Raw genomic sequence first — 24,343 nt, 5'->3', positions numbered from 1 at the left:
AATATTCGGAAAGGATTTTTTACTGTGAGAGCTGTGAAGTTGTGGAATTCCCTCCCTGAATCAGTCGTACTGGCTGATACATTATATACAGTGGAGGAAATAATTATTTGACCCCTCACTGATTTTGTAAGTTTGTCCAATGACAAAGAAATGAAAAGTCTCAGAACAGTATCATTTCAATGGTAGGTTTATTTTAACAGTGGCAGATAGCACATCAAAAGGAAAATCGAAAAAATAACTTTAAATAAAAGATAGCAACTGATTTGCATTTCATTGAGTGAAATAAGTTTTTGAACCCTCTAACAAAAAAAGACTTAATACTTAGTGGAAAAACCCTTGTTTGCAAGCACAGAGGTCAAACGTTTCTTGTAATTGATGACCAAGTTTGCGCACATTTTAGGAGGAATGTTGGTCCACTCCTCTTTGCAGATCATCTCTAAATCCCTATGGTTTCGAGGCTGTCTCTGTGCAACTCTGAGCTTGAGCTCCATCCATAGGTTTTCTATTGGATTAAGGTCCGGAGACTGACTAGGCCACTCCATGACCTTAATGTGCTTCTTCTTGAGCCACTCCTTTGTTGCCTTTGCTGTATGTTTTGGGTCATTGTCGTGCTGGAACACCCATCCACGACCCATTTTCAGTTTCCTGGCAGAGGGAAGGAGGTTGTCGTTCAGGATTTCACGATACATGGCTCCGTCCATTTTCCCGTTAATGCGAATAAGTTGTCCTGTGCCCTTAGCAGAAAAACACCCCCAAAGCAAAATGTTTCCACCCCCATGCTTGACGGTGGGGACGGTGTTTTGGGGGTCATAGGCAGCATTTTTCTTCCTCCAAACACAGCGAGTTGAGTTAATGCCAAAGAGCTCTATTTTGGTCTCATCAGACCACAGCACCTTCTCCCAGTCACTCACAGAATCATTCAGGTGTTCATTGGCAAACTTCAGACGGGCCTGCACATGTGCCTTCTTGAGCAGGGGGACCTTGCGAGCCCTGCAGGATTTTAATCCATTGCGGTGTAATGTGTTTCCAATGGTTTTCTTGGTGACTGTGGTCCCTGCTAATTTGAGGTCATTAACTAACTCCTCCCGTGTAGTTCTAGAATGCTTTTTCACCTTTCTCAGAATCATTGACACCCCACGAGGTGAGATCTTGCGTGGAGCCCCAGAGCGAGGTCGATTGATGGTCATTTTGTGTTCCTTCCATTTTCGAACAATCGCACCAACAGTTGTCACCTTCTCTCCCAGCTTCTTGCTAATGGTTTTGTAGCCCATTCCAGCCTTGTGCAGGTCTACAATTTTGTCTCTGACATCCTTGGACAGCTCTTTGGTCTTTTCCATGTTGGAGAGTTTGGAGTCTGCTTGATTGATTGATTCTGTGGACAGGTGTCTTTTATACAGGTGACTAGTTAAGACGGGTGTCCTTAATGAGGTTGACTAATTGAGTAGAAGTGTCTAACCACTCTGTGGGAGCCAGAACTCTTAATGGTTGGTAGGGGTTCAAAAACTTATTTCACTCAATGAAATGCAAATCAGTTGCTATCTTTTATTTAAAGTTATTTTTTCGATTTTCCTTTTGATGTGCTATCTGCCACTGTTAAAATAAACCTACCATTGAAATGATACTGTTCTGAGACTTTTCATTTCTTTGTCATTGGACAAACTTACAAAATCAGTGAGGGGTCAAATAATTATTTCCTCCACTGTAGCTTTAAGAAGGGGCTGGATGGATTCTTAGCAAGTGAGGGAATACAGGGGTATGGGAGATAGCTCTCAGTACAAGTGAGGGAATACAGGGGTATGGGAGATAGCTCTTAGTACAAGTTGATGCAGGGACTGGTCCGATTGCCATCTTGGAGTCAGGAAGGAATTTTTTCCCCTCTGCGGCAAATTAGAGAGGCTTCAGATGGGGTTTTTTGCCATCCTCTGGATCAGCTAGAAGTTAGGCAGGTTATATATAGGCATTATGGTTGAACGTGATGGAGGTATGTCTTTCTTCAACCCAACTTACTATGTTACTATGTAACAATAGGTGCAAAAAGCATCATTAATATTTTATAAACAAGTAAAACACTGATTAAAAAAAAAGTTTATATCTTATATTTATGAAAAGTTTTCACCTTACATTTGCATTGTTATGCTAGTTTTAGTTTAATGAATGAGGCAATGACATTTTGAGTGAATATATTGTATACATTTTTATTTAAAGGAAAAGTAAAGCCTCCCAGGTAAATTTTTAGTTTTAGTAGCAGCCCTCTTTAATCACTTCACTGACATTTGCCCCAACTTATTTGTGCCCCCATAGCATGTCCAGAACTACAGAGCTACGAGACAGCATTTGCCCCCCACCTTAACTGTGTCGCTTCTGTTCCCAGCAGCCATATTGGCACACTGGCACCCGAACTGGGATATTGGGGTACAGGGTTGGACTGGCCTAACAGGGCACTGGATAAAAACCCAGTGGGTCCTAGTCCCGTTAGACCTCTTTTCACCGGGTATGTTGGTGTGGGGGCGGGATTGCTGCTGACCAGTAATGAGTAGGGGCTAAAGAATAAGGTATTTAGACCCTTAAATCTTGTTACAGAAGTGGAATTACACAGAAATATAGAAAACATTTGAAAGCCCAGCTTGTCCTGAAAAAAATTATGTATAGTTTCACTGGGCAAACTAAAATGACCCTTCAGGAAATGCCCCCAAAATGAAATGACAAATTGCATATGAAATGCAAAATTCTGCTGGTAAAATCATTACCCCAAGGCTCATGCAGATGTGGGACTGGGTTTGATGGCACCGACAGATTTACTAAGAGCTAAAGGCAAATTCATAAAAAATGTTGGTAAAATGACAAAATCTGAAAACTGTCTGTTTAAAAGACAAATTCACAAAAGTGGAGATAGAGGTTTGTGAATAAGGTGGAAAATCCGCCAATTCTATCTCCACTTTTATTTTGTCTCAATTTCACCACTTTTGTGAATTCCCCCCATGGACTCCGATGCTCATGTGTTCCAGGCACCAGCCAACGGACAACATGGTCCACCTTCGCAGAAGCTAGGGTGAGCTCCACCAGGTCTTTGGACTGCCCTTCGCTCTGCCAAAGCTTCCCCAGGGCGTAAGTCTTGGCCTGGGGTCAAGCCCAAAGGACCATGACACCCATCCATTGGTGCACAAATCAAACACAAAGTGCTGAAGTGTGTGGGTGCAATGCCATTGATTGCCTTTTGGTAAGGCTCCAGCTGGCGAGCGGAAAGAAAAAAGAAAAAAAAAAACTTCCTGCCCGCCAATGGCTGGGGCAAAGGAAGTGAAGCATAATTAGGCAGAAGGTGCATGTGCATAGCCCCTGACTAAAAATAATTCAGGTGCTCTCCCTCATGGGAACAAAGCTCTTCTGCTTTCATCTAGCTTCTGTTTGCCATCCTAATGGCCAGAGGACCAAGTGTTTCTCTTTCGATACTACACTTGATCTGTCCAAAAGGACAGACTCCCTCATCACTAATACTGACACATTCCTTTGGAATTTTATTGTCAGTCTGTCCTTTAATCCTGTCTATTGCAGATTCTTATATAGCCTAGGGAGATCACACGGTCTTATCATTGAGATTACCTTAATAAGTCTCACTTTAGAAACACCATTCAGGGCTCTGGCACATGGTGAGATTAGTCCCCCGCGACAAAGCTCCCTTGTCACGGGCGACTAATCTCCCGAACTACCATCCCACCAGCGAAAATGTAAGTCGCCGGTGGGATGGTACACGCGGTGGCACGATTTCGGCAAATCGGCGAAAATGCCTCGCGAGGCAACTTCGATTTGCCGAAATCGCCTGCGCAGCGTGTGCCATCCCACCAGCGACTTACATTTTCGCCGGTGGGATGGCAATTCGGGGAAATTAGTCACCCGCGAACAGGGAGATTTGTCGCGTGCGACTTATCTCCCCGTGTGCCAGAGCCCTCATAATGAATTCACCCTAGGCTCTTAAAGTGATACTGACATTTACATGTACATTAAAAGTTACCCTAGATCATGTAGATTGCTTTTCTTGATACAACTGCTTTTGTAAGAAATTGTTACTTGAAATTCCTAAACCTGACTGTTTTGCCAATCTGACTGTCCCTTTATAACCTGTCAGTTGTAGCTTCTAATGCTAATGGACTCCTGATGCACAGTTATGGCTGCCCCCACATTGAGATGCATTGGACATGCTTTTATGGCAAATTTATAAATATCATGCCAAGACAATGTTAGGATAGATTTAAAAAAAGGGTTAATTTCTGGTGTCAGTATCTCTTTAACAGCATTAAGTTCCACCTTCACTAGTTCAGAAGGGATGGCATGAACCTCCAGAAAGACACTTTAAAAATCAAGAAACATATTCCCTGGTTATGCTGCAAGACATAGAAAGGCACACACTGATTCTTAAAGACATACCTGCAAACAATCAAGCAGCTCTTTACATGCTGTCTTTGCACTGGGTAATTAGTTCCTTTGTTTATGGTTCCTATAAGGTACCTATCTCACATTTTTTCCTGAATTAGAGTAACAAACTTACTTATTTTCAGTCTGCTTCCAGAGGGGGCATGAGAAGTTCAGGGTAAGTAGCCTTGCCATAATCTAGATGTTCTTAGAGTGGAGGAAGGGTTGTACGAATATTGCAATAATATAATTGGTTAAATGAAATAATTGAAATATATAAAGTCACTTTCTTTCTAATTCAGCTATACTTCCAGTCACTGGATTGTTGAAAAATACTGGATATATGAGAAAAAATATAATCGTGATTTTTTCATTTACAATAGTGATGTTGTGTTGTTTTGTAAGAGAACAAGGAACTGATACAAAATCTACCTCTTCTTTCCAGACTGGCACTCCCTTCTCATGTCAAGTCTTTTCCTTTATGTTATCTTTATATGGCAAAAACTGGCCAGATAATGTTTTTCCCGTCTACAAATGATTTTCTTCTAAACATGCCTGTCAGTGTTGATAACATCCATAATTCCCAGTTCCCAGAAAATCCATGGTTAGAAGTGGTTTTCAAATCTTCCTTCTCACTGACTCCCCACATTCAGATACTTACATTGTCCTCCTTTGAATTAGGATCATTGCCCATATAAGACCCTTCATCCACTGCTTTAAAGGGGGAGTTCAAAACTGCCTTAATTTTTCTGCTTTTTTTAAATAATTTTTTTTCCCCCAGTTTTCAGGTAGGAAACTTCTTACCTCTATGTGGTTGCTTGAGCTTAAATGCTCTAACAACTGGGAAGCAGTTTGAAAGTCAGAAAGTCAAATTAATAGCGGAGGGCTTAAATAAAAATAAAAGAATGTTATTTCTTATTATATAAATAACATTATTGTTATTATATAAATAACATTAAAATTGAAGTCACTCAGCTGATTTGCTTTTTGGAATCTGGGGTCATAGATTATTTTCAAGATCATTTATCACAGTAGAGTTTTATTTATTTTACATATATAGGGGCATATTTATTATAGTGTGTAAGCCAACATTACTGGTGATGTAATGTTATTGGATTATTTTTTTTTTTAAATAAATACATGACCAAATATAATAATTTTTGTTTCATTTGTTTCACTAGGTTTTCTTCATCTACTTTTAGGACTTTGAAAATCAGATGATGTTTTAGGTAATATAAACACACACAAAATACACAAAATATAAAGCACAACTGTATATAGAATACAAGTCGCAACACAACGCTGGTTAACTCATATTTGCATTTCATGGCAGCACAGAAACCAGTGCAATTTGAATCAGAATTTGCCCTGTATTGTCCCTTATAGAACTGATTATATTGGGCTGCACAGTAAAGACACCAGTAGTACAGTTACAACTATTTTAACTTTTTTTTATATGCACGTCTTTGGACTGGTGTGCTCTTGGCAGTGTCTACAGTACAACTCTGCACCGTAGTAGATGTAGATGTTTAGACAGGCCTAGGATGGGATACAAAAAAAGGCCTTGGTATTTTAAGTACACAGAAACCCAAAAAGCCACCCAGCAGCCCATAGTGGCTGCCTATGGCATCCACAGATTGCCAGCCCCGGCCTGGGTAGCACACATCAATGTCCTGATAATAACAGAGGTTATGGCTGATATATCCAATATCTAGTTAAACATTTTGGAGGAAAATTACTGTTTCAGCATGTTTTAAAGTGGGACTAAAAGAGTGCAGGAAATCAAAAGGCCTGGGCTTTCTTTTTCAAAACATTCTTTTATTCCCCATACAGAGATAGAAATACATTTTTCTAAGTTTAGACTTTGTAATTGTATCTTTAGCCTTGAAAGTGATTTGCAAAATAAATCAAGAACAAATTGTTGATTGAGATGAAAGATACAAACAACATACAATCTAAATGACTGAAGGCTAAATGTTCTATTGGATAATATATAGCACCTCTCCCTGTTCTTAGAGCTGAATGTTATGCTTTATAAAAACACTGCTCTCAGTGAACAGAAAAATCCCAAATCTTAATAATAGAGAAGGACAAGGTCCAGTTTCAACCACAAATGCAGCCATCTACAGCATTAAAATAATTTAGCAGGAAATAGAAAATATTTGTCAAATACAAATATTTCTTTTTTTTTTGCTGAAGATTAATGTAATCTTCCACCAATAACAGAAACATTTGCAAATACTATAAGATATTTTATAACCAAGTGGCTGTCTGGAGCTCAATGTATTCATCGTCCTGTCAAGAGCTACTTACTTCTCAATAAAATCCCTTAAAGCTTTAAGTTGTAAGTGATGTAGGGGTCTGGGCTCACTAAAAGAATATTTTGTAAAGCAGCCCTGTAATTCTGCAGTACAGAGAGTTACTACTAACATATTTATTAAGTCTGCAAACCAAGACCCTTTGTGAACATTTAGGAGCTTTTAGGAAGACAGCCAAACCATCCCATCGAACATATTCTGGAGAGCATAAATTATAAATGCTGTTTGTTGCCATTATGAGTGCATTCTTTGTCCTGAAGTGTTCCTCCATGCAACCACAGTTGGAAACAATAATACTAAGGCTAATATTATGTAGTACTTCCATTCCAGAAATCCATCGAAGCCTAATATTTGTATGCTTTTAAATTAAACTTTTTCACCATTTATTGATAAACTGTACTAAGCACTAGTAGGTTAATGGTACAAAATGCATTTAAGTTGTTTAGTGTGATATCAGTCATAGAAGACTACCTGCCTTAGGTAAAGAATAAGGAAGCCAGGCAAATGAGACCACCAGGGTATCAATTTTTATACCATGATAAACTACAACCAATTTGGCAAGTCAACTTCACATTCTTTTCTGCACCTTTTTCCATGATTGCTATTTGTCATTCCCTTGGTGAATACCTTCTGCTTTTAACTACTAAAGAGAAACTGGCAATTGTGACTATACTGTTTATACAATGACAAAAACTGTAATAAACAAAATCAAAACATTTAAAAATGATTGTAATAATGATACCTTAAAGGAGTGCTGTTCAACTTCTGTGGTACCAAGGGCCAGAATTTTTCTGGCCTATGTGATGGAGGGCTAAAAATGGAAGCCAGTTTTGACCACTCAAAACCACACTTCAAACCACACCCAGTTCAAGCTACACCCATGTTATCACAAGGGCTTTTAATACTATACCATCATTAATGGTGGTAGTGCAGCAAAATCCCAAATGGTTAGTGCTCACTGTAGGGATATCGCCCTTCATTCATATGTTAAAGAATTATATTATGTTATATTAAGACATGCCCTTAAATCCATATGCCTCCTTCTCCTCTGTGGATAGAACAGCAACCTCCAGAACATAATTACGCACCTTACAGACATAAGTATGGCAAACACAGGCAGCATAAGATAGACAAAGTATGGCACACAAAGGCAGGGTAGGGCAGGCAGAATATTGTCTGCCCTACCCTGCCTGTGTGTGCCATATTCTGCCTGCCCTACCCTGCCTGTGTGCACCATACTCAGCCTGCTCTACCCTGCCTGTGTGTACCATACTCTGCCAGCCCTATGCTGCATGTGTGTACCATACTTTCCCTGCCCTACCCTGTGTGTGTGAGCCATACACTGCCTGTCCTTAGCTGCCTGTGTGTGCCATACTCTGCCTGCCTTATGCTGCCTGTGTGTGCCATACACACAGGCAGTATAGGGCAGGCAGTACATACAGTGACACAATACTGCCACTGCTCCTACAGTCTGATGTGTGAATAGGTAAACAATGTGGGAGCTTACCGTCTGAGCCTGAGGTGTCAACAATGCAGGGGGTGAACAATTTGGGGACTAAAAGGCGTAAAAAAACACAGGGGATTTCATGTTTAAACAATACAGGGCTTTACAGCCTGAATCTGTGTGAACAATGCAGGGGGCCAGTTAATCTCAGTACTGATACCATTTAAAGCTTACACAAGCAGTGTTAAGCAGTCCCAGCAGCCAGATAGGTGGGAGGGGGGGGGGTTACAGCTGGATGTGGCCTGCAGGCCACCAGTTGGACAGCACTGCCTTAAAGGAATACTGTCATGGGAAACTGCATCTGTTAATAGAGCTTCTCCAGCAGAATTGAAATCCAAAAAGATTTTTTAAATTTAATTTAGAAATTTCACATGTGGCTAGTCATGATCTTTCCCAAAGTGCCACAGATTGTGCTCTAATAAACTTCAGTCACAGTTTACTGCTGCGCTGCAAGTTGAAAGTGATATTACCTCCCTCCCTTTCCCTTCCCAGCAGCTGATCAGCGGAACAATTGGTAGGTAACAATATAGCAGCTCCCTGCATTGCTAAAAATGGTAGATATGGAAATAGCACTCAATAGTAAAAAGTTCGGCTTGGGAGTAAGAGAAACAATAGTTTATCTGAAAGCAGTTCTAATGTGTAGTGCTGGCTCCTTCTCTAAGTTTTGGATTAAGCACAATGCACTGAGATTGCTGCCTATACACCAATATTACAACCAAAAAAAATATACGTTTACATACATACATACATACATACATTTGTTAGTTCAATACATGGATAACATTTTAAATTGTAGAGCGGATTATTTGCTATGTAAATAGTGTAATTTAGAAATAAAAAAGTATACAATTAATTAATGATAGAATCTCTTTAAGAAATGAACAATGTCACAAATGATTTGCACTTGCTATGCTATTGTGAAGAGGCAGTATATTAATGATAAATCTGCATAATTTTACTCCTTTCTGCTAGTTTAAACTCCCCAAAAAGTGCCAACAATACATGTTATCTGCTTTGGAACTACTTTGGAAAATACTTAAATAGATGGTTAAGCTTGAAAGGTTTAAAACTCAAGCAAAAATACCTTTTTAACCTTACTATACTATGTAACTAAAAATAAAGATAATAATACCAACCATTGTCCTGCTGAAAGGTAACATTTTAAACCAAGCTATAGACTAAAATATATATTTTTTTGCAGTCCTTGCAGGTGAAAAGTAGCCCAGAGAATATTAAAACAATATCTCATTTCATTGTATGTATCATCCTATTGGCCTTTCAAGTCTGTCACTGCTAACATGAATGAGGATACTATTTAGGCTTGGGTCTAAATCTATAAGACAAAGCCTATGTCATTTTGGAATTTAATTCATTAAATTAAGAAACAACAAACGTTCCTTAATTCTTAAGTTTAAAAAAAATACAAACAATGAAAACAATACGGTTATAACAGTTCAGCTGGACTTTACATTAGTGGAACAACTAAGCACTGGGCTTTATTCTCTGAGCTAATTACGACTATGACTCTAGGTACCCACAACTGCTTCCAACTCCACAGCTCTGGTCACAGCCAGCCAAAATGGACACTCTCCAAAGCAAAATCCCCTAGTTTTTCTTCTAACCTGTACTGTGAGTTACCATAAATCTATGCCAGCAGAGGAGTTTGCCTGAACTTGTTAAAATAAGGTTTCAAAATGTGAGGCTTAAGTGGCCAATTTAGGAAGCGTGTGGCCAACCAGGATGGAGAAAATGGCAGCCTTAGCAAGGCATAAGTTGCAAGCTGAACCTTTAATGAAAACTGGGAGGTGGAAACCATATATAAATAACAAGTTTCATTAGAAGAAACAGAGGTAGGCTTGTAAAACACTGACTGAATATACAAATCCAAAGACAGAAAGTAAGAAGCAACAAAATCTATAATTCAGCATTTATTTAGTATTCTCACCCTTCATGCAGTGCTGGCAGGCAGTGTTTGCATAACTTGTTACAGTATTTACTGTATGTGACACATGTCTTAAGCCTAGTGCACAGGACTAAACTGTGCCATATTTAGTGTTTTCCTGTTTATGCACTGTACTGGTGACCTCTACTGGCCATTCATGCAGTAATTCTAAATTTAAACCAACATTGGTTCCTGTGACACCACAATAAGTGCAACTAAAATCAATTTAGTATTGGTTTATTATGTATCTCTTCTTACTTGACTAAAGTTACCTCTGGATAGTTGATATTTTTAGTTGTTTAGTGCAGAATTCACCACTGTAAATTACCTTAACAGTTTTAACAGAAAATAAATAATGCAGATTTGAAAAGAACATTGGGAGGTTTCAGTCAGTTATTTTACTCCTTTTTACGCACTTTTGATCTTGGAGCTGAAAAGAGAAGAAAAGAAAAATAGTGACTCATAATCTGTTTTTTTAAGTACCTTTTCTGGTAAAAAAAAAACTAACTTACCATTAGGATTTTCTTGTTTGTAGAATGTTTTGAGCAATTCAACAGCTTTCTCAGCTTGGTATCCACCAATGTACTGAAAACACAAGGATATATATATATATTTATATATACACACGTCTTTAAGACTATATATGTAAATATATAATACATGGATTTAATAGGCAGCTGTAATACTGGTTCAGAAGCAGTCCACAGATTTGCAATGGAAATTAGGTTTTGCCCTTGTATACTTTCAGTTAAATAAGACTTCTGTTTCATAAGGCTTAATCACATGATGATTTTTTCTTGGCAGGTAAAAACTGATCATAAAACCTGGACCTAACTTTGAAATGCTAACACATGCTTTGAAACTGTTTCTTTTATAGAGATTTTTTGGAGACTTACATGGGACTAATGGGCTAAGTAAGTCTTGTGGCTCAGTATGTGTCTAGCTTGAGAATTACAAATGTCTTGTCTTTAAATTGAAGCTCTTGGAGGTTTTTGTTTGCTATTCGTTTTTTGTTATTTGTTCGATTTTGTATCTCTCTGCCATTTTTATTTGCAATAAGTGTTTCAAGTGTCACTAAAAAAAGAATTTAAAAAAATGTTGAGCTAAAAATAAGTACCTTGAATTCGGTTCCTGTATCAGGTATATTATCACCAGCAACATTAAGCACTGATCCACAGCCTCCGAATCGTTCATTCCGACAGCCATATACCACAAGCGGGATTTATAAAGTTTCATTAAGGGTCAAATGTATAAAGTGTGAGCAATACTACCACCTCATTCACAGTAGAAATGTACAATGACAGATTATTTTGCACACCACAATTTTTAAAGGAGAAGAAAAGTTACAAAATGTTAGGCACCCCCCCCCCCCCCAGTGATTCCCCCCAATGTCATCTTTTACCTGAAACTCCCAGCCAGTAAAAATTACACATTCCCCCTGAATAGGTTCATATGTCTATTACTTTCTACTCCAAAGTTCCAAACTGCAAAGCTTTCCTAAAGTTGGTGATTTTTTTATGACATTTTCAAAAATCACCTCAAAACTTCCACTATGCAGCATCTTATTTTCTACAGGTCATTAGGTAGCTATATAAAATTCCCTAAATATGAACCTCAGAGGTCTACTGAACAGTTTGATGCCCACTGTACATAGGCTTATCAATGCACATGGCACTTAGAGACCCCAAAATATACCTTTTCATACTAATTTCATTGCTTACCTAATTTATAAACACATGGCAGTTTTATGTGGGGTAAAAGCTGCAGAAATGTAGGGACACTCCTGAAAATCATATATTTATTTTAAGTACACATTCTGACAAATCCAACATGGCTAAAGAGTCCTTTCTACACCAAAGTACCAGTATCAGTTAGTGGTTTTTATGACATTTCAAAATGTATGTGTGTGTAAATGTACAGTATGTAATAGTGCAAATAAAGGGCACTTACCTGTTCTGGGGCAGGTCCTGAAGGGTCTTCTGTGCAGAGTCCTGCACAGCAAGCAGTGAGTGGGCTGTGCCGGGGGGGAAGAAGCAGGGCAAGCAGCAGAAGCGAAGTGATCTGCTGCTTGGAGGTCGGCCCTGGGACGATCACATTGCAGGACCAACATGACAGCCCCCCAAGTTCGTTGCCGCCTCTGCAGAGAGAAAACTTTATCTGCTCAAGAACGTACGCCATACATTCTTGGCAGATAAAGCCTTTTCTCTAAAGGCTTATTTTAAAGGCTTAAAGGGTTCAACATTTATAAACATTAAAAGCATTCACCCAAAGCCAAAAAAAAATTGCTAATGAAAAGTGAGACAAAATATAAATATATAAAAAATAGTTTTGTTGAGATATTGACAGAATTGATTAAAGAAGAACATAGTAACATAGTAAGTTGGGTTGAAAAAAGACATACATCCATCACGTTCAGCCATAATGCCTATATATAACCTGCCTAACTAGTTGATCCAGAGGAAGGCAAGAAACCCCATCTGAAGCCACTCTAATTTGTTGCAGAGGGGAAAAAATTCCTTCCTGACTCCAAGATGGCAATCAGACCAGTCCCTGGATCAACTTGTACTAAGAGCTATCTCCCATAACCCTGTATTCCCTCACTTGCTAAAAATCCACCCAGCCCCTTCTTAAAGTTATATAATGTATCAGCCAGCACAAACTGATTCAGGGAGGGAATTCCAAAACTTCACAGCTCTCACAGTAAAAAATCCTTTCCGAATATTTAAATGGAACCTCCCTTCTTCTAAACGGAGTGGGTGCCCTCGTGTCCGTTGGAAGGACCTACTGGTAATTAAAACATTAGAAAGGTTATTATATGATCCCCTTATATATTTATACATAGTTATCATGTTACCTCTTAAAGGAACAGTAATGCCAAAAATGAAAGTGTATTTAAGTATTTAAAATATAATGTACTGTTACCCTGTACAGGTAAAGTTGTGTATTTGCTAAAGTAACAATACTATAGTTTATATAAATAAGCTGCTGTATAGCCATGGGGGCAGCCATTCAAGCTGGAAAAAAGGAGAAAAGGCACAGGTTACATAGCAGATAACAGATCAGCTCTGTAGAATATAATGGGGCTTTATCTGTTATCTGCTATGTGCCTTTTCTCCTTTGAATGGCTGCCCCCATGGCTACACAGCAGCTTTGTTTATATAAACAATAATAGTCTTTCTGAGGCAAACACACCAGCTGTACCAGCACAGGGCAACAGTACATAATATCGTAATTATTTTTATACACTTTCATTTTTTGGTGTTACTGTTCCTTTAAGCGCCTCTTCTCCAGTGTAAACAGACCCAACTTGGCCAGTCTTTCTTCATAACTGAGACTTTCCATACCCTTTACCAGCTTAGTTGCCCTTCTCTGGACCTTCTCTAACTCAATCATGTCCCGTTTGAGCGCTGGAGACCAAAACTGAACAGCATATTCTAGAGGGGGCCTTACCAGCGCTCTGTAAAGGGGAAGAATAACACCCTCCTCCCGTGAATCTATACCCCTTTTAATACAGCTCAAAACCTTGTTTGCCCTTGCAGCTGCTGCCTGGCACTGCTTGCTACAGCCAAGTTTATTATCTACAAGGACTCCAAGGTCCTTCTCCATTATTGATTTGCCTAGTGAAGTCCCATTAAAGGTATAAGCAGCTTGCATATTTTTACATCCCAGGTGCATGACCTTACATTTATCCACATTAAATCTCATTTGCCACTTAGCCACCCAGATTGCAAGTTGGTCAAGATCCTGCTGCAAGGATGCCACATCCTGGATAGAATTGACTGGTCTGCAGAGTTTTGTGTCATCTGCAAACACTGATACATTACTTATAATACCCTCCCCTAAGTCATTTATGAACAAATTAAACAAAAGTGGACCCAGTACAGAACCCTGAGGGACCCCACTGAGAATCTTATTCCAAGTAGAGAATGCACCATTAACAACCACCCTCTGTACCCGATCCTGTAGCCAGTTTTCTATCCATGTGCAAACGACTTCACTAAGACCAATAGCACGGAACGGTATCAAATGCTTTGGAAAAATCCAAATATATTATATCTACTGCATCCCCACTGTCCAGCTTCTTACTTACCTCATCATAAAAAGCAATTAAATTGGTCTGACATGACCTGTCCTTCATAAAGCCATGCTGATTAGTGCTCATAATGCCATTCTCCAGTACATAATTTTGTATGTGATCCCTTAACAAGCCTTCAAATAACTTGCCCACCACGGATGTCAAACTTACAGGCCTATAATTGCCAGGCTGAGATCTTACTACCTTTTTAAATATAGGAATGACATTCGCCTTCTTCCAATCCCTAGGTACCATACCTGATGAAAGAGAGTCTGAGAATATCAGAAACAAGGGCCACTGTAAATCTGACCCTAGCTCTCTCAGTACCCGAGGGTGTATTCCATCTGGCCAAGGTGCCTTGTTTACATTTATCTTGTGTAACCCTTTAAGCACCATATCCTGTGTCAACCACTGTGTAGTTGGGGCTGAGGCAACAGTGCAGCTATCGGGTGGGACTTGGCACTCTGGCTCCTCTACTGTATACACAGAAGAAAAGAACTGGTTAAGCACATCTGCCTTTTCTGTATCCGCTGTAACCATATTGTTACTATAACTCAATGGGGCCACACCCTCAACCTGCATCTTTTTACTATTAATATACTTAAAAAACTTTTTGGGGTTAGTCTTGGCCGCAATGTGCTCCTCATTTTCTATCTTTGCCTTCCGGATTGCTGTTTTACAACACTTGCTATAGTTTATATTCATTAAACGCAGCTACTGTCCCCTCTGACAGGCTGAGAAGGGACAGTCAGGTTGGCAAAACAGTCAGGTTTAGGAACTTCAAGTAACAATTATTTACAAAAGCAAATCTCTCAGCGAAAATCAATCAACATGACCTATAGGTAACTTTTTATGTACATTTATATTTTGAGGAGTCGTTTTTTAGTGTCAGTGTCACTTTAATGGAATAAATTGAGAACAGTAATGATTTAATATCATTTTAAATGACAACCATTTCTGCTCTGTGTTTTTATCAGAAAACATAATGCCCCAATCTATGCCCTGAAGCGCTGCCCTTAAGGAGCTAAAATTTGCCTTCCTAAAATTGTGTCTTTGTAACCCCAGTGTAAATTAGTTTCCTGCACCAAACATCAAATGAAATAACATTATGGTCACTATTACCCAGGGGTTCAACCACTTTCACATTTGCTATACGTTTTGGGTCATTAGAGAACACTAGATCCAATATAGCATGGTTCCTGGTTGGCTCCTCAACAACCTGTGACATAAAGTTGTCATGCAGCAAGTTTATAAACTTGTTCCCATTTACTGTCCTGGCAGTACTATGGCTCCAGTCAATATCAGGATAATTAAAATCCCCCATTATTATCACTTGCCCCAAACTAGCAGCCTTTTCTATTTGCAACAGGAGCTGAGCCTCCTCCTCCTCACTTACATTAGGGGGTCTATAGCATACCCATACAATTAGTTTGGTAGATTCTTTACTATCTGTGAGAAGCTCAACCCATAAGGATTCAGCTCCCCCTGGAAAGACAGTTTGGCATTTTTTTGCTGATAGATTAGTCACAATAGTGCAAGCCACAATGCTATATTTATTCTGTAGAAAGCTTTACCATAGCTGAGTAAACAGCCTTAGATGCTCTCTCTGTTTGTTTAAGATAGAAGCTGCCATTTTAGCTTGGTCTCAGTAGCTTCCCTGCTGCAGCTCTAGCTGTTTGGAGGGGGTGGGGAGCAAATTCTTATGTGAGGGGGAAGAGGAAAAGAGAGGGGTGAGGGAGAGAAGAGCAAACTGAGCAGACTCCTACCGTGCCCTGAATGATTTTTCTGAGAGCAGGAAGTCTGACACAGAAGAACATGTGTACACAAAAGAAGACAAGAAATTCTGATAAAGCTTACTTTTAGGTAGTTTTTACCTTTGCTTCTCCTTTAAATACAATATAGCATGTTTCTCTCTAAGCACTTACATGTGGGTCACCCCACAAAAGGCAGTTTGCAAAATAAAGCAGAGAAAACTGTGCATAATATACCCGGACTAACGGATATTTGTCTCAATTATCCACGCAAGAACGATAAAGAAAAGTACTGAGGTTTAGAAACACCAAATGGAGCAAGGCAAATGCTTTGAGCATCATGCATGTTAAACACAAAAAAAGTGCAAACCATTTTTTTGTTTGAAAGCAATGTAAATATGTGTATAATTTTCAAAATGCTAAATAAACAGATTATGTAATACTGTTGTAAAATGTTAAAACATGAACAGTTAAAAAACATGCTGTAGAATAGATGAGAAAAACAAACTGGTACAAAGGATACTGAGTAGACGCAGAGCACCAGCGCACATAATGCAGGGTTCTACTGTTACATACAGAACTATATTTTCAAACACGTCTCTGGATTTCTTGCTGTTCTTTTCACACCAATCCAGCACTTGATCAATTGCAACCATTTCTGCATGTCGCGTGGCCTGACAAGAGAAACAAAGTGAATTACCTTTAAGTCTGCATTATCTGCAGTATTTTTGATAAAATTAAAGGATGATAATCACACAATGTATTCATATATTTCATTATATTGATATGATAAAATAAATGATGCTAAAAGAAATGTAAAAGCAATAAATGAATGTGTATTGTTTGTGGCAAGGAATCTAATCAGCTACCATAAAATGAACTACTTAGAACTGGATTGAACAAATTGCTTCAAATCAACTTATCTGTGTTAAATATCAGTTCAACAAAAAAGTAGAGAGATGTACAGGTATAGGACCTGTTATCCAGAATGCTCGGGACCAAGAGTATTTCGCATAAGGGGTCTTTCTGTAATTTTGATCTCCACGCCTTAAGTCTACTAAAAAAATCAATAAAACATGAATTAAACCCAATAGGATTGTTTTGCATCCAATACGGATTAATTATATCTTAGTTGGGATCAAGTACAAGCTACGGTTCTATTTTTACAGAGAAAAAATAAATCAATTTTAAAAACTGAATTATTTGATTAAAATGGAGTCTATGGGAGACAGGCTTTCTGTAATTCGGCTCTTTTTGGATAACGGGTTTCCAGATAATGGATCCCATACCTGTACAGAAAATATGCTCTACAATTGCTTCCACTGGACAACAATTATGTTAAAATGTATCACAGTTTAATTTTAAACTTACAATTTGTCCAGCAGTTAGTTTAAGAAGAAATAATAAATTCTTCATCCCACACTAACCAAGGAATATTAAACAGAGGCTTTCATTATAATGGGAGAAAGCAGTGTTGCTGTTTTTTTTTTTACTTACATTTTTGGTTTCGTTAACTTCATTTCTTCCTTTTCCAACAACCTGGTTGTCATAAACCATAAGGCAGCCAACCGGAACCTCTCCATTATTCAAGGCATCTTGGGCCTGAAATAAAAAGGAATACTAATGATGTATGATAAGATAGAAATTTCATGGCTAAAAATGGACCCTAGCAGTTTACACTAGTCATGACAGACACTAGGGGGGAACATTTACTAATCCTCGAATGCTCCGAGTGTATTTTCGACGCCCGCACAACTTTTTTGTACGCTTGTGTGAAAAAAATCAGAAAAGGTTTTCCTGCTGTTTACAATCGTTCGCTACGAAAATTTTGTTACTTTTGGATCGCCAATATGATATTATCGTGACTAATACGATTTTTTCGTAAGCATTTTCTTGATATTTGCGATCTTTAGAAATTATCGTATCCAATCCAAATTCTTCCCATTCGGCATTCGAACCCGTGTTTTAATTAATCGGTATAGGTATGCAAAGTTTATGCATTTAGAACCCTGATGGCTGCTGACTAGTTGCAGGCAAGCTGACCATTATATATATATATATTATATATATATATATTTACCTCTATAAATGCACTTTACAGGAATGCCTTGTAAGCAATTTTTCTATGTTACATGTATCATATATTACAGGTACATTATCCAGATTGCTTCCATTCATAAGAATACCATTAGATATTTTAAAAATAGTTGCACTTTATAGCTATGTAATAATTATAGAGTACAATGTATTTTTTTCACAATGACAATTTTATTAGACAAATAATGGCAAAAGTAGTTTACAAGAAGAATCTAAAAATATATCCTAAAGGGATACTGTCATGATTTTTATAGTATACCTTTTATTTCTAAATTAAAGTTTACATAGCAAATAATCAATTTTACCATTTAAAATGTTATTCTTGAACAAATTTATTTTTTTAGTTGTAATATTGGTGTGCAGGCGCCATCTCAGTGCACTGTGCCTGAGGTTTGAGCTTTCAGAAATAGCCAACACTACACATTAGAACTGCTTTCAGGTAACCTATTGTTTCTCCTACTCCCATGTAACTGAAGGTGTCGCAAGCCAGACTTGGATTTCTTACCATTGAGTGCTATTCTGATATCTACTGGGAGCTGCTATCTTGCGTCCTTCCCAATGTTCTGCTGATCGGCTGCTGGGAAGGGGGGGGCGATATCACCCCAACTTGCAGCTCAGCAATAAAGTGTAACTAACGTTTATCACAGTACAGGTCACATGGCTGTTGCACCCAGGAAAATGAAAAACATAGCTAGCTCCATGTAAAATTTCAAAATTAAATATAAAAAATCTGTGTTTTTGAAAAATGGATTTCAATGCAGTATTCTGCTGGAGAAGCTCTATTAACTGATGCGTTATGTAAAAAACATGTTTTCGCATGACAATATTCCTTTAATTTAGACAAGTCAGTCTCAAAAACATTCATAAGTATACATTTGAAATTGAGCAAAGCTCTATTGTGACCACAAAGTTTGTTAAAGGAACAGTAACACCAAAAAATGAAAGAGCTTTAATGTAATGAAAATACAATACACTGTTGCCCTGCACTGGTAAAACTGGTGTGTTTGCTACAGAAACACTACTATAATTTATATAATAAGCTGCTGTGTAGCCACGGGGGCAGCCATTCAAGCTGGAAAAAAAGGAGAAAAGGCACAGGTTACAAAGCAGATAACTAATAAGCTCTGTAGAATACAATAGTGTTTTATCTGTTATCTGCTATGTGCCTGTGTCTTTTCTCCTTTGAATGGCTGCCTCCATGGCTACACAGCAGCTTATTTATATAAATTATAGTAGACTTTCTGAAGTAAACACACAACTTTTACCAGTGCAGGGCAGCAGCACATTATATTTTAGTTACTTTTATACACTTTCATTTTTTGGTGTTACTGTTCCTTTAAGTTCAAAATAGATCAAAAGTTTATATATAGTCATGGCCAAAATTGTTGGCACCCCAGAAATTTTTCCAGAAAATCAAGTACTTCTCACAGAAAAGTATTGCAGTAACACATGTTTTGCTATACACATGTTTAATCCCTTTGTCTGTATTGGAACAGAACAAAAAAGGTAGGAAAAAAAGCAAAAATTGGACATAATGTCACACAAAACTCCAAAAATGGGCTGGACAAAATTATTGGCACCCTTAACTTAATATTTGGTTGCACACTCTTTGGAAAAAATAACTGAAATCAGTCGCTTCCTATATCCATCAATAAGCTTCTTATACCTCTCACCAGGAATTTTGGACCACTTTTCCTTTGCAAATACTCCAAGTCTCTCTTATTGGAAGGGCACCTTTTCCCAACAGTAATTTTAAGATCTCTCCACAGATGTTCAATGGGATTTAGATCTGGCGCTTTGTTGCCATGCAATACTGGGTGCTTTTTGACGTATGTTTCATGATGCCTTGCACACATTTAAGGCACCCAGAGGCAGCAAAACAACCCCAAAACTTCGTTGAACCTCCACCATATTTCACTGTAGGTACTGTGTTCTTTTCTTTGTAGGCCTCATTCTGTTTTCAGTAAACAGCAGAATCATGTGATTTACCAAAAAGCTCTATCTTGGTCTCATCTGTCCACAAGACGTTTTCCCAGAAGGATTGTGGCTTACTCAAGTACATTTTGGCAAACTGTAGTCTTGCTTTTTTATGTCTCTGTGTAAGCAGTAGGGTCCTCCTGTCATAGCGTTTAGTTTCATTTAAATATCAACAGATAGTTGGCGCTGACACTGATGCTCCCTGAGCCTGCAGGACAGCTTGAATTTCTTTGTAACTTGTTAGGGGCTGCTTATCCACCATCCAGACTATCCTGCGTTGCAACCTTTCATCAATTTTTCTCTTCCGTCCACGCCAAGGAAGATTAGCTACAGTGCCATGGGTTGCAAACTTCTTGATAATGTTGCACACTGTGGACAAAGGCAATTCTAGATCTCTGGAGATGGACTTGTAACCTTGAGATTGTTGATATTTTTCCACAATTTTGGTTCTCAAGTCCTCAGACAGTTCTCTTCTCCTCTTTCTGTTGTCCATGCTTAGTGTGGCACACACAGACACACTATATATATATATATATATATATATATATATACACTGCTCAAAAGAATAAAGAGAACACAAAGTCAAAATGAGGCTCAGTAGTGTGTGTGGCCATGTGCCTGTATGACCTCCCTGGATAACAGGTCCCATACTTGTACAGGTATGGGACCTGTTATCCAGAATGCTCGGGACCTGTTAAAAATCATTTAAGTATTAAATAAACCCAATAGTATTGTTTTACCTCCAATAAGGATTAATTATATCTTAGTAAGGATCAAGTACAAGGTTCTGTTTTATTATTACAGAGAAAAAGGAAATCATTTAAATAAAAAAAAAAATAGAATTATTTGCTTATAATGGAGTCTATGGGAGATGACCTTCCCGTAATTCGGAACTTTCTGGATAATAGGTTTCCAGATAAGTTTCCAGATAAGGGATCCCATACCCTCACAGTGTAGTACAGTGAAGTTTAAGTGCAGTGAAGTTGTGGTAAATACAGTGAAGTTGAAGTACTTTACAATACAGTACAGTAAAGTTAAAATAACTACAGTTGAGGTATGTGAAATTAAAGTAAACACAGGTAAGTACAGTGAGATTGAAGTAAATATAGTGGAGTTGAAGTAAGTATAGTGAAGGTAAAATACTTGATTATATACAAATAATAAAAAGCAGTTAAGCAAATAAAAACAATGTAGGCATTAATATGCATAAAAGCAAATAGGCGAGGGACAGAGTTTAATAAGGAAACAGCTGTGGGAGAAAAAACTTTTCCCATAAAAAAAAAAAAACAACTTTTTTTTTACATGTATGGTTTTAAAGGTATGACCTGAAAATTTCAACAAGTGAAGTGGAACAAATTTTGTCCTGATCAACAGCTCACTAGTACAGGTATAGGACCCGTTATCCAGAATGCTCAGGGCCAAGGGTATTCCGGATAAGGGGTCTTTCTGTAATTTGGATCTCCATACCTTAAGTCTACTAAAAAAATCAATAAAACATTAATTAAACCCAATAGGACTTGTTATGCCCCAATAAGGATATTTTATAAATTTTATAAATTCTAAATTAGTTGATTCAAATGGAGTCTATGGGAGACATAGCTTTCTGGATAACAGGTTTCCGGATAAGGGATCCCATACCTGTACTGACCTACATGGTACCAGCTTGGTACAGTAAACAGCCCTCATCTTAATCAATGACACCCACAACAAATTAATCCTATAAGAAATTGATCCCCAAATAGTGGTTTGTGAGCAACATGTAGCTCATCAAGCCCTTGATGTTGCTCCCAGTGGCCCTAAAGTTGGTGCCCATTTTTGAATTTCTGACTTGGGGGCAAGTTTTGGAGGCATAAAGAACATAAGTATTGCTAAACAGAACTTCTAGTAGTCTGCAGGTCCACACTGGGCTACTAATTAAACAATCCTTGGTCACCCACTAGGAAAGTTTTTGTGCCTGTGTTGCTCCCCAGCTTTGTTTTCATTTAAATGTTGCTCACAGGTAAAAAATGTTGGGGATCCCTGCTAAAAGGAATGGAACTCATTTATAAGCATCTACATCCCTAAGCAACTGCATGACGCACAAGTTGCTGATTTCTCAAAACTTTCCTGTCCAAGTCATTGCCTCATGGAAGACCATCAGAGCTTCTATAATTCAGTTGAAAAAATAATGTATTTGTTATATTGTTCTCTATGAAAAATGCTGTATCCTTTTCATTTAAGTTAATGATTAATGCACTCTATAAGATTATTTTAGTCTAGCTTACAGAATACTGTATCACTGCTCAACCATTCCAATTGTTGCTAAATTATAGTCCTCTTCGAATAAGGGACACATGCGTTTCTTGAAATACTGTATATACTAAAGTATAAGCCGATACGAATATAAGCCAAGGTACCTAATTTTACCTAAGAAAACTGTAAAAAAAATACTGTCTCTGTGTTTAATACCATTGTACCTGTCTGGGTTAAACCCCTCCCCTCTATCTGCTGTGCCCCTTAAGCTGGCCATACACGCGGCGATCTAACAATGTTTCGTGCGACCATCGGTCGCACAAAGCATTGTCAGATCCGCCACACACAGTCAGGGCTGAAACAGCAGATAAGGAGGTAGAAACAATAGGATTTCTACCTCCTTCTGCCGATTCAGCCCTGACGGCAGATTTTGGTCAGGCGCCTTATCAAAATTTTCTAACCTGGCCGATCGGCGAGTCGTCCGATATCAGCAGCTTCCTGCGATATCGGTCAACTCGCCGACATGCCATACACGCACCGAATATCGTACGAAACGAGGTTTCGTACGATAGTATTGGTGCGTGTATGGCCAGCTTAAGTTTGATATTGCTGGCTGGCATTCGGCATGCGCGGCGTAGGGGGGGATACGGCGTGCGCGCGGAATCCCAGCGCAGCATATATTCACTCAAGTATAAGCCGAGCATGAGTTTTTAAGCACATTTTTTGTGCTGAAAAACTCGAGTATATACGGTACTTCACCAGCATCTGTAGTCATTTGAGGGGATATTTTCTGAATGTGAGGCCCAAAAAATATACAGTATAACCTGGTATGGGACAGATGTCATACAACTGAAGTGTAAAAAAGATAAATTTACTCCCACCATTTGAAAAGCCTTGTGCATCCAGTTTTGTATTTCTTCTGTCATTTGTAGAGGCTCCATTGGATGCTAGGTTTGGCCTACTGTCATTTCAGGAGTAATAGGATTCTCTGTAAAGATTTATAACAGGACATTAAACACAATTGTATTACTTTAATCAATCTAAAGTCTAATGGCAAAAGAAGGCATCTTAATTGTTAGGGCTACAGCACATGAGGTATTTTCATCAACATACGGGTGAGAAAGCATTTTAACTTTTTATCTTGCCAGTGTAACCCAGAAGGTGATTGGAATAGGACTGCAGTTTCAGGGCTAGCAGTGGATGTCCTTAGCAAATCTATGTCCTTTTTCTCTCTGCTATTAGAAGTGGCTGATCTAGGGTTTAAACATTCAGGGTTGTGGGGTTCACAGCAGCAAAGGTTCTCAGTAAAGAGTTGTCACTATCTGCTATTTGCTACAGGTCCTAGCAGTTGTATACTACTGAGCTTCATTCTTTTATCACTGATTATTTTTCTTCATACCATTTACACTTACTATAATTATTTTATTATATAATAATTGCTTCTATATATGTTTAGGTAAACCATCACCCAAATTAACTTCTGATATGCTGTTGAGACCAGAATTGAAAAATGTAAAAGAAACACACCCATAACAATTGAAGAAGCATATTTTGCGACTGCAGGTGGACAACTTTAGAGAGCAAAGTAGTCCTTAATTATTGAGCAATTTTGTAAACAAGTCAACAGGATATAAACAGTCCATCCTGTTGGTGTTTCGAACACAAACATTTCAGTGGAAAATAGCAAGCCACCCTGCTCAACATCAATTCACAGTATCCTCCGATAAAAACGTATAGCTGAAAGATCACCGAGGATATATGACGCCTTGTTAGTTTTGGGCAGTTTTTTCTTTTTGCAAATTCGCGCTTACTAAACCCACGACTACACCGTACGCTACAGACTGGCTATAGGGCGGTGTGCCCTTAAAAACATTGTATGTAGCACTGAACGCTCTTTGGTAGTGAAACTTTTCTATGGATTCGGTCACTATTACGTAGGATCTTCTCCTCACCTCTCCCACAGCCTCAACCTGCTCACGTTTGGCGAAGTGCCGCCCCGGAACCAGGAAGAAGCGCCTCTCTATCCGGCGGAGGAAAAAGTCC

The 24,343-nt window shown here is 38.4% G+C and overlaps 1 protein-coding gene across 4 annotated transcripts; it reads right to left on the bottom strand.

The window, feature by feature from the left end:
• Positions 1–10,141: 10,141 nt before the first annotated feature.
• On the bottom strand, positions 10,142–24,340 carry adat2 (adenosine deaminase, tRNA-specific 2). 4 transcript variants are annotated; one of them, XM_031901804.1, is made up of 7 exons: positions 24,253–24,340; positions 23,182–23,288; positions 17,492–17,596; positions 16,518–16,668; positions 11,286–11,388; positions 10,681–10,753; positions 10,142–10,598 (listed from the first exon to the last, which is right to left on the bottom strand). In XM_031901804.1, exons 2-7 carry the CDS (start codon positions 23,239–23,241, stop codon positions 10,554–10,556), a joined length of 537 nt encoding a protein of 178 aa, XP_031757664.1. In that variant the 5' UTR covers positions 23,242–23,288; positions 24,253–24,340; the 3' UTR covers positions 10,142–10,553. The 4 variants fall into 4 exon arrangements, with proteins under 4 accessions (XP_031757664.1, NP_001072562.1, XP_031757665.1 ...); NM_001079094.1 differs by having other exon boundaries at positions 11,286–11,392; positions 24,253–24,289; XM_031901805.1 differs by lacking the exon at positions 24,253–24,340 and adding an exon at positions 23,828–23,921.
• Positions 24,341–24,343: the final 3 nt, after the last annotated feature.

Source organism: Xenopus tropicalis, chromosome 5, assembly GCF_000004195.4.
Source record: "Xenopus tropicalis strain Nigerian chromosome 5, UCB_Xtro_10.0, whole genome shotgun sequence".
Taxonomy (NCBI): Eukaryota; Metazoa; Chordata; class Amphibia; order Anura; family Pipidae; genus Xenopus; species Xenopus tropicalis.
Note: the sequence above shows the minus strand (reverse complement) of the source record. Positions and strands in the feature narration are given on the sequence as shown.